Source organism: Ranitomeya variabilis, chromosome 3 (genome assembly GCF_051348905.1).
Source record: "Ranitomeya variabilis isolate aRanVar5 chromosome 3, aRanVar5.hap1, whole genome shotgun sequence".
NCBI classification, from domain to species: Eukaryota; Metazoa; Chordata; class Amphibia; order Anura; family Dendrobatidae; genus Ranitomeya; species Ranitomeya variabilis.
Genome location: NC_135234.1, coordinates 729,973,955 through 729,985,043, shown reverse-complemented (window position 1 = coordinate 729,985,043; position 11,089 = coordinate 729,973,955). Strand labels below are relative to the sequence as shown.

Sequence of the window (11,089 nt, the reverse complement as noted above, 5' to 3'; positions counted from 1 at the left end):
CAGCGTCCCCTATAATGGCATTTTGCTTTTTTATGCATTTCTTTTAATATTTTGATCAATAAAAATATTGGTTTTATGCATATCTTGTGGGATTTCTTCCTTGTCCTGTATGCATGATATATGGGTTTGGTTGTTGCATTATCTTTGAAGTGCCCCTGTAAGACTGGACACATGTTGAGCAGGTCATGAAGGTGAAACCAGGCTTGGAGTGTGTGAAAAGGTTAATATTAAATAGATTGCAAATAACTTTTTACTATATTGTGCATTATCTTACGAATTATACCTGTAGTTATAAGTTATGCAACTGAGGGATAAGTTATGTAATGACTCTACAAATAATTAACACAATAACTATACATTTCTGCAGACAAATATTAATACTTTGACCTAAGAGATAGGAGACTGACTACAGCTAAATATAAAAAAGATAGATGAAGTGTGAGCTAATTAATCATTAAATCTTTAAATTTTTGTAACATACCTTTTTCCTGTGCTGTGGAAAGCTATTGTGTTATGAGTGTGAATGATTTTCTCCTAAATTATGTCATGTCATTCGCTAACTAAGAAAAAATACCCATTTCCACATCTTGGACTAGTTACAGAATGTGCCTGAACCTTGTTAAGACAGTTAATGATTCAGCGGCTCCCTATAAAGAGTATGTACTGCGGCTCAGCATTTTTAGCCTTTGACACGTGTTACAGTGCATCAGTCGCTTCTTTTGCAACCTGAAATGAAGATCTGTCACTAAAATGGACCTTATAAACACTAATGAGAGTTCTGTACAGCTTGAGCCTAGGAGAAGCCGCTTCATCAATGGTCTTCTAAATGTGAAAGAGAAGGTTTTCAATTGGTATGTAGACTGTTATCTTATTTGTAATCCAACATGCAGAGTTAAGCCAGAAAGGGAATGTTATACAGATAGTGAAATATGTTTGTCCACTGAAAAGAGGAAAAAAACATTTTATAATGGCCATCAACTATTATACGTAGTTTGAATATTGAATAAAAGAGTTGTTGGCCTATAGGGAAATGAGGTTTTGTAAACCCCCAAGTGACCCCATTTTGGAAACTAAACCCCTCACGAAACTTGTCTAGATGTGTGGTGAGCACCTTGAATCCCCAGGTGCTTCACGGAAACTTATAACATTGAGTTGTGAAAATAAAAAATCTAATTTTTTCCAAAAATGTTCTTTAAGCCCCATATTTTTTATGTTCACAAGGGTAACAGGCGAAAATGGACCCCAAAATTGGTTGTGCAATTTCTACTGAGTGTGCCAATACCCCATATATGGGGGAAATCTATTGTTTCGGCGCACGGCAGGGCTCGAAAGGGAAGAAGCACCATTTGACTTCTTCAACGTAAAATTGGCTGGATACGAGAGGGGACACCATGTCACGTTTCAAGAGCCTCTGATGTGCCTAAACAGTGGAAACCCCCTACAAGTGACCCAATTTTGGAAACTAGAGCCCTCAAGGAATTTATCTAGAATGTGTGGTGAGCACCTTGAACCCCTGGGTGCTTCACAGAAATTTATAATGCTGAGCTGTGAAAATAAAAAAATTACATTTTTATAGGGGCCAGATCACGGTTTGAGGGGCCTGTATGACAGAAAATACTCAAAAAAGGCAACATTTTAATATCTGCATTAAAACCACATTCTACAAGTTTATTAACCCTTCAGATGCTTCACAGCAACTGAAGCACTGTGGAAGGAAAAAATGAACATTTAACTTTTTTCTCAAAAATGTAAATGTAGACCAAATTTTTTAAAAATTTTCACAAGGGTAACAGAAGTGGATCCAAACATTTGTTGTACAATTTCTCCTGAGCACACCGATACCCCATATGTGGGGGGAAATCTTCTGTTTGGGCGCACTGCAGAGCTCGGAAGGGAAGGAGCGCAGTTTGACTTTTTCAACTCAAAATTGGCTGAAATCGAGAGTGGACACCATGTCTCGTTTGGAGAGCCTGTAATGTGCCTAAACAGTGGAAATCCAAACAAGTGACACCATTTTGGAAACTAGACCCTTCAAGTTACTTTTCTAGATGTGTGGTGAGCACCTTGAACTCTCCTGAATATTTTTTTCATGCACTGATGTTTTATGTAGCTTCCTTATGCCTGCATTCTATGTCTGTGACCATTGTGTCTATTATGCTTTCTTTTACTAAATACAATGCAGGCATTTTTTTTAATGCCCATTACACTTGGGCTGTGCCAAGTGCCTGGATACCTATGTACTGTCTAATTGGTCTTCAATTATTGTCTATGTTTTTTTTTAATGTTTGCATTAATAAACATATTTATCAAGCATAAAACTTACGGTAATATTTCCTCCGTTTTGTCCACCTAAATCTATGTTGTTGAAAGTTGCTTTTTAAAGGAAAGCAGCTGAGCAATGTAACTCCATCAGCTTGGCTTCATCATAAGTAACAGCTCGGTCTGTGCTGTCAATAATATAAATAATAAGATAGTTGGATATATTTGTAATTGCAATCCAGCGTAAGTGTTCTAGTGGTCTGTATTATTTCAGGAAAGTATCTCTTTTGGATTGCAGTGGGACCTAAACTTCATTCATTACTCAACTGCGTCCCATTTCCGTATAATAGGTAGAGTAACAACAAGTTTATACATTAACCCTGGCAATTAGCTGCTTGTGTGATGTTGCCGTAAGGTTTATTCCTACTTGGAATATCAATTATTAACACTATCTTGGAAGTTTTTGCTTTCAAATCACTTACTAAGCAAGCCTTTCTGAGAACTATCCTTGTTAAAGAAATTATCCTTAGAATAGACTATCAATATGACATTGGAGGTAGTCCATCACTTTCACAATTAGCTGACCGGAGGGGCCTTGGACCTCTGGTAAGAGCTGTACCCCCCTTATTGTTTATCTGTCACAATTTGTACATTTGTGTAAATAAAGTTTATCGAATAAATTGTACAATACAAGTTCAATTGTTATTAATAGACAGAAAAAATTCCAACTTAGTCAATCACATAAAAGTAATAATCACAAGTCAATTGTAATAACTGTGTGCTCATTGTCAAGCATATCACGACTTCAAGATGTTGACATACATTGTTAGACTAATAAATCAATAAAATCCATTAAATAGCTCAATAATTTATTATGCTTATTCATTAGTACAAAAATACTTCAGATGAGATTTCAAGTGGGTAAAAGAAAGAGAAAAGGAAGAAGAGGGTAAAAGAAGGAGAGAAAGAGAGGGGAAGAGGGAGGGAGAAGGATTATGTAGGATGGGATAGGGTCACGAATCCCCCCGTCAGGCAGACCCGCAACTCCCAGAAATCACACGAGAAGACCAGGGACCCGATCCACTAGTTCATATAATCAGGGTAGTCCAGGTGTAGATTATCCATGTTATGGAGGTACCGAAACTAAAGGTGGATATGAATTAGGAACCCGACAACCAAGAGTCCAGCTCCGGCTCTCCCTAAATGCAATCCAAGGGGCCCAGGTACTGTAGACCACATCAGGACTCCCCATCGTTTGACCTATCATTTGTTCCATTCTATAGATATCATTAAGTTCTGTGACAAAGTGGCAGTGAGGAAATGTCTGAGGAGACTCCTCTTAAACCCGGTAATCGATATGTCACTTAAGGGTACTGTCACACTCTGCAACTTTCCAACGATCACGACCAGCGATACGACCTGGCTGTGATCGTTGGAAAGTCGTTGTGTGGTCGCTGGGGAGCAGTCACACAGACAGCTCTCCAGCGACCAACGATGCCGAAGGCCCCGGGTAACCAGGGTAAACATCGGGTTACTAAGCGCAGGGCCGCACTTAGTAACCCGATGTTTACCCTGGTTACCATCGTAAAAGTAAAAAAACAAACAGTACATACTCACATTCCGGTGTCCGTCAGGTCCCTCGCAGTCTGCTTCCCGCTATGACTGAGTGCCGCCGTAAAGTGAAAGCACAGCACAGCGGTGACGTCACCGCTGTGCTCTGCTTTTACTTTACGGCCGGCAGTCAGTCAGAGCGGGAAGCAGACTGCGAGGGACCTGACGGACACCGGAATGTGAGTATGTACTGTTTGTTTTTTTTACTTTTACGATGGTAACCAGGGTAAACATCGGGTTACTAAGCGCGGCCCTGCGCTTAGTAACCCGATGTTTACCCTGGTTACAAGCGAACGCATCGTTGGATCGGTGTCACACACACCGATCCAACGATGACAGCGGGAGATCCAGCGATGAAAGAAAGTTCCAAACGATCTGCTGCGACGTACGATTCTCAGCAGGGTCCCTGATCGCTGCTGCGTGTCAGACACAGCGATATCGTATGGATATCGCTGGAACGTCACGGATCGTACCGTCGTAGCGACAAAAGTGCCACTGTGAGACAGTACCCTTAGGGATAATAGCACTGTTTCCATTGTGGGTCTAATCCTAGTAAGGGATAATCTATTTTAATCCTATAAGCTTACCAAGAGCATAATGCCCCATAATAGATATAACATCATCAAATTCGTATTAACAGTATAAACTTTGCTAACATGATACAATATTTTTAAGAGAACAGTAATTAAACAATTGTAAGTGATGAGGGTCGATAAATGATAAGATGGACAATTTCAGCAGGGAAACCCACATTAAAATATGTAAAGGTGCAACCCAAAACAGTACATATAATAATAATAATTTTATTTATATAGCGCCAACATATTCCGTAGCGCTTTACAAATTATAGAGGGGATTTGTACAGACAATAGACATTACAGCATAACAAAAATCACAGTTCAAAATAGATACCAATAGGAGTGAGGGCCCTGCTCGCAAGCTTACAAACTATGAGGAAAAGGGGAGACACGAGAGGTGGATGGTAACAATTGCTTTCGTTGTTCCAACCAGCCATAGTGTAAGGATCGGGTGTTCATGTAAAGCTGCATGAACCAGTTAACTGCCTAAGTATGTAACAGTACAGACACAGAGGGCTATTAACTGCATGAAATATATGAGAACATGATGTGAGGAACCTGATTAAGGTTTAAGTTTTTTTTTTTTTTAATGGGCCACACAAGGGATAGTTAGGTTAATGCGTTGAGGCGTTAGGCCAGTCTGAACAAATGCGTTTTTAGGGCACGCTTAAAACTGTGGGGATTGGGGATTAATCGTATTTACCTGGGTAGTGCATTCCAAAGAATTGGCGAAGCACATGAAAAGTCTTGGAGACGGGAGTGGGAGGTTCTGATTATTGAGGATGTTACATAGTATGATGCTAGATAATGTAGGGCATACCAAAGAGCCTTGGAGATGTAAGGGGTGGGCAGGAATAGCCCAGTCTGGACCAATATGGAGTTACTAATAAAAATTAAGGACCAGCTATCCTCTCCTGTAACTTACCTCCCATATTGCATTTAGCCCATTTAAAGTCAGAAAAAACACATCAGTACAAAGTGCCGTAAGTGTTGCTTACCCATGTGTGGTTATGTGCTGAGTATGTCCACCACGAGCCCTGACGCGCGTTTCGCGTACTGAGCTTCCTCGGGTGGGGGGGATAATCTATTATAGAGTTGGAAGATCGCTAACCACAGATTTTTAATAGGCAGGCAGTTCCATCAAATGTGTGTATATGTGCCCTCCTCTCTTAGGCATCTTCTACAAGTATCCGGTGTCGTCGGGAACATAGAATGGATAGTAGAGGGGCACCTGAACCACCTTGATAAAATCTTATAGCTCCTCTCCTGTGACGTTGAGCATAATGACGACCTGAACATAAACAACAGAATATTTGATCTGTCCTCAGGCGATAAGGATTTCCCCAAGTCAGTCTCTCACTTGGAGAAAAATACTGGAAAGTCCTGTGTGTGTGTGGGGGGGGGTGTTTGTCTTTCATGTAAGAGTTTGTACAACAGAGAAACAGTGTGGTCTGGAGGGTTCGTTGATAAGCAGAGTTTCAAAGGGGGTCAATAATCTACATGGATTAGATTGTTGAGCAAGTTTGGTTATAAAACTTTTTAGTTGCCCAAAGAAGAACCAAGTACCTGTAGGTGGCTCCTCGCCCTGGAATATTTCTCTTAGGCTACTTTCACACATCTGTTTTCTGCTGTCAGGCATAATCCGGCGGCGGGACGGATCCCTGGATCCGGCGAAATTAGTGAAAAACTGAAGCGCTGGATCAGTTTTTCTGCCGGATCCGACTAGCTGTTTTGGCCAATCGGATAAGGTCAGTTTCTAGAGAAGAGAAAGAGAGAGAGAGAGATCCGACTAGCTGTTTTGGCTAGCTGTTTTGGCCAATTGGATAAGGTCAGTTTCTGGAGCAGAGAGAGAGAGACCAGAATTGAAAATCCAATTCCGGTGCCATAGGCTTCCATTATAGGAAAAGCCGGACACTGCTGGATCAGGCGCTGTCCAGTTTTTTGATGGACACAAAAAACGTTCCTCTCCAACATTAAATGAACAGCGCTCCACTCGGGTGTAAATATCTCCAAAGGGTATTTTATTCAGCCATGGTACAGCAATATTTTGACCATAAAGTGGTCTTTTTCAAGCATACAATACAGCATACTGGGCTGTCTTGAATAGTGTGAATGCCACACAGTGCACCAATCACCATTAAGCACCACCCACATACACCAATCTACAAAAATATCACATATAACAGACATCAGATATATGTATACACACTATCCATCAACGCTCACACATATAGCTCATAAATAGTTACAATAATAAATACAAAGCAAAAGATCTCTTCTTTGTTTATCCCATGGTCGACGAATCCACTCCATGCATCGTCGTTTCCATAGGGACCACCAGCAAATCAGCCGCGTTGTAAGAGGGTTGTCATAGGGACAATAAAGTCCAATCCGAAATATCGGCGCCAAGAAATTCAACAACCTATCATCTAGCTTAATACATATAGCACAGCTATTCTACCCAATACAATAGCCCCTTCCTTAAATGGGAACACGCCTAAGTCGTCATCTTGCGTTAAATACCTGGATACACTGCCGGGTCACTCAGGTTCACCAGAGACGCACCATGGGAGCGCAGGCGCACCGGACGAGCCCCTTCACGTGACCGCAATAGGAGCACGCCCGAGCCACGCAACACGCATGCGTCACCACCCGGCCGTCTCATGTGACCGTGACCCGGACAGGTCATCAGGGCAACCCATGTAATCCATATCGCAGATCCCGTCAGAGACACATTGCAGACGCGCAGGAGCGTCGCACTCCACACGAGACCCCAACATGCAATCGCAGTGGGAGCACGTCATGGTAGTACAGCGCGCATGCGTCATCAGCAACTGCTCCATATGATCGCGATCCAAATGGATCTCCAGGGCAACATAGGTAAATAATAAATCCATATCATCATCAAATAGAAAAAATACCTCCTAAGCCAGAACAAATCTCCCAGGTATCGCAGATAAATCATGTATTCACATTATAAACAACTATACACCAAAAAGATATCCCAAATAATGAAAAGAGAAAAAAAGGACAAAAAATAACTCATATATAGGAATACTAGATGGTGGCCCGATTCTAATGCATCGGGTATTCTAGAATATGCATGTCCACGTAGTATATCGCCCAGCCACGTAGTATATTGCCCAGCCACGTAGTATATTGCCCAACTACGTAGTATATTGCCCAGCCACGTAGTATGTAGTATATTGGTCAGCCACGTAGTATATTGCACAGTCACGTAGTATATTGCCCAGCCACGTAGTATATTGCCCAGTAACGTAGTATATTGCTCAGTGACGTAAAATAAAAAATAAACATATACTCACCTTCCGAAGGGCTGTTGAAGTCCTGGCGCCTGTGTACGGTGCACGCGGCAGCTTCCGGTCCCAGGGTTGGTATGAGCGCAGGACCTGTGATGACGTCGCGGTCACATGACCGTGACGTCATGGCAGGTCCTTCTCGCATACCATCCTGTTGTGAATTCTGCTTTTGGGCTCCCTCCGGTGGTTGTAGGTGGTAATGCAGTTGCCTCTGAGTTGCAGTCCTGGTCAGGTATATCTGCTGATTGCAGTTCTGACTGGGGTATTTAGGTGTGCAGGATTCATTAGTCCTGGCCAGTTGTCAATTGTTGTTGGGAGGTGTTTGACCTCTGCTAGGTTCCTCCTGCCTTCCTGCCAAATCAGCAAAGATAAGTGTCTGGTTTTTTTTTCCTGTGACACACATGCTGTGTGTTTCACAATTCAGTGCTATTCCTTGTGTTTTCTTGTCCAGCTTAGATTGTGTCAGTATTTTCTCAGTCTTGCTGGATTCTCTGGAGTGGCAGATATACATTCCATGTCTTTAGTTAGATTGTGGAACTTTTTGTATTATCTGCTGTGGATATTTTTGGAAGGGTTTTAATACTGACTGCCTAGTAATCTGTCCTATCCTTTCCTATTTAGCTAGAGTGGCCTCTTTTGCTAAATCCTGTTTTCTACCTGCGTGTGTCTAATCTTCTCCTTCTCACAGTCATTATTGGTGGGGGGCTGCCTATCCTTTGGGGGTCTGCTCTGAGGCAAGATAGCATTCCTATTTCCATCTATAGGGGTATTTAGTCCTCCGGCTGTGTCGAGGTGTCTAGGATTGTTAGGCACACCCCACGGCTACTTCTAGTTGCGGTGTTAGTTCAGGATTTGCGGTCAGTACAGGTTCGACCGACTCCAGAGAAAGTTTCATGCGGCTCCAAGGTCACCGGATCATAACAGTACAACTGGCACATAATGAGTTAGTAAATGCATCTCAGAAGAAGGGAAGAAAGGTGTTGAGCCATTTTTTTTTCTGCAGCCTGTTTTGTCTTTTCTTCCCTCTTTATCTATGGGTGGCTGAGGAGTCTTGTGCCAGCATGGATGTTCAGGAATTAGCTTCTCGTGTAGACCAGCTTGCTGCTAGGGTACAGGGTATTTCTGATTATATTGTTCAGACTCCTGCTTTAGAGCCGAAGATTCCTACTCCTGATTTGTTTTTTGGTGACAGGTCCAAATTTTGGGGTTTTAAAAACAATTGTAAACTGTTTTTTGCTCTGAGACCGCAATCCTCCTGTGATGTTGTGAATTCTGCTCTTGGGCTCCCTCCGGTGGTTGTAAGTGGTAGCGCTGCTGTCTCTGAATCACAGCATTTATCAGGTGTGTTCACTTCTTGCAATTTTGACTGGGCTATTTAGTCTTGCTTCACCCTTTAGTCAGTGCCAGTTGTCCATTGTTCCTGGAGGATTCTCATCCCTTCCTGGTCTCTTCTGCTTTGCAGTTTGCTTCAACAAAGATAAGTCCTGGCCTTGATTTTGCTGTCCACATGCTGTGGTCTTTTTGTTCAGTTCTTTTCTATGTTTTGTCTTGTCCAGCTTGGTCTGTATAAGGATTTTTTTTAGCCAAGCTGGTATCTCTGGAGATGCAGATATACCCTCCATATCTTTAGTTAGGCTGTGGAGATTTTGTATTTTCTGTGGTGGATATTTTCTAGCGTTTTAATACTGACCGCATAGTACTCTGTCCTATCCTTTCTATTTAGCTAGAAGTGGCCTCCTTTGCTAAATTCTCATTTCAGTCTGTGTATGTTTTTTCCCTCTCCTCTCACAGTCAATATTTGTGGGGGGCTGCCTATCCTTTGGGGATTTTCTCTGAGGCAAGATAGTTTTCCCTTTTCTATCTCTAGGGGTAATATGTCCTCCGGCCGTGTCGAGATGTCTAGGGAGCGCTAGGTACATTCCACGGCTACTTCTAGTTGCGGTGTTAGGTTCAGGGTCTGCGGTCAGTACAGGTACCACCTTCTCCAGAGTTCGTCTCATGCTGCTGTTAGGCCACCAGATCATAACAGGTGATTCCATTCAGCAGGTTAAAATTGTCATCTCCCTGCTGCGTGGCGATCCTCAGGATTGGTCATTTTCCCTGGAATCTGGGAATCTGGCCTTGCTTAATGCAGATTCCTTTTTTCAGGCTTTAGGATTATTATATGATGAACCGAATTCTGTGGATCAAGCGGAGAAAACCTTGTTGGCCCTGTCTCAGGGTCAAGAGGCGGCAGAATTGTATTGTCAGAAATTTAGAAAATGGTCTGTGTTGACTAAATGGAATGATGATGCTTTGGCGGCAATTTTCATAAAGGGTCTTTCTGAATCTGTTAAAGATGTTATGGTGGGGTTTCCCATGCCTTCCGGTCTGAGTGATTCTATGTCTCTGGCCATTCAGATTGATCGGCGCTTGCGGGAGCGTCAAACTGTGCGCGCTGTGGCGTCGTCCTTAGAGCAAAGTCCTGAGCCAATGCAGTGTGATAGGATTTTGTCTAGAACGGAACGACAGGGATTCAGACGTCAGAATAGGTTGTGTTATTATTGTGGCGACGCCTCTCATGTCATTTCAGTCTGCCCTAAGCGGACAAAAAGGATCGCTAGTTCATTTACTATCAGTACTGTACAACCTAAATTTCTGTTATTGGTGTCCTTGATCTGCTCATTGTCATCATTTTCTGTCATGGCATTTGTGGATTCAGGCGCCGCCTTGAACTTAATGGATTTTGAGTTTGCCAGGCGTTGTGGTTTTCCCTTGCAGCCTTTACAGAACCCTATTCCTTTAAGGGGGATTGATGCTACACCTTTGGCTAAAAATAAGCCCCAGTTTTGGACACAGGTGACCATGCACATGGCGCCAGCCCATCAGGAAGATTGTCGATTTCTGGTGTTGCATAATTTGCATGATGTTATCGTGCTGGGTTTCCCGTGGTTGCAGGTACATAATCCTGTGTTGGATTGGAAATCTATGTCTGTGACTAGTTGCGGTTGTCAGGGGGTTCATAATGATGTTCCTTTGATGTCAATCTCCTCTTCTTCCTCTTCTGAAATTCCAGAGTTTTTGTCTGATTTTCAGGATGTATTCGATGAGCCCAAGTCCAGTTCCCTTCCACCGCACAGGGACTGTGATTGTGCGATTGACTTGATTCCAGGCAGTAAGTTTCCTAAGGGCCGACTTTTCAACCTGTCTGTGCCTGAACATACCGCCATGCGGAGTTATATTAAGGAGTCTTTGGAGAAAGGGCATATTCGGCCATCTTCTTCACCGTTGGGAGCAGGTTTTTTTTTTATTGCTAAGAAGGATGGCTCCTTGAGACCTTGT

At 42.6% G+C, this 11,089-nt stretch overlaps 1 protein-coding gene across 1 annotated transcript in view; it reads left to right on the top strand.

The window, feature by feature from the left end:
• The first annotated feature begins 675 nt into the window (after positions 1-675).
• Positions 676-11,089, top strand: part of SLC35F2 (solute carrier family 35 member F2) — an 81,830-nt gene continuing 71,416 nt past the window's right edge. The window contains exon 1 of the mRNA XM_077298419.1: positions 676-851. Coding sequence (XP_077154534.1) covers positions 751-851 — 101 coding nt within the window. The 5' untranslated portion in view covers positions 676-750. The remainder of the gene's footprint in view (positions 852-11,089) is intronic.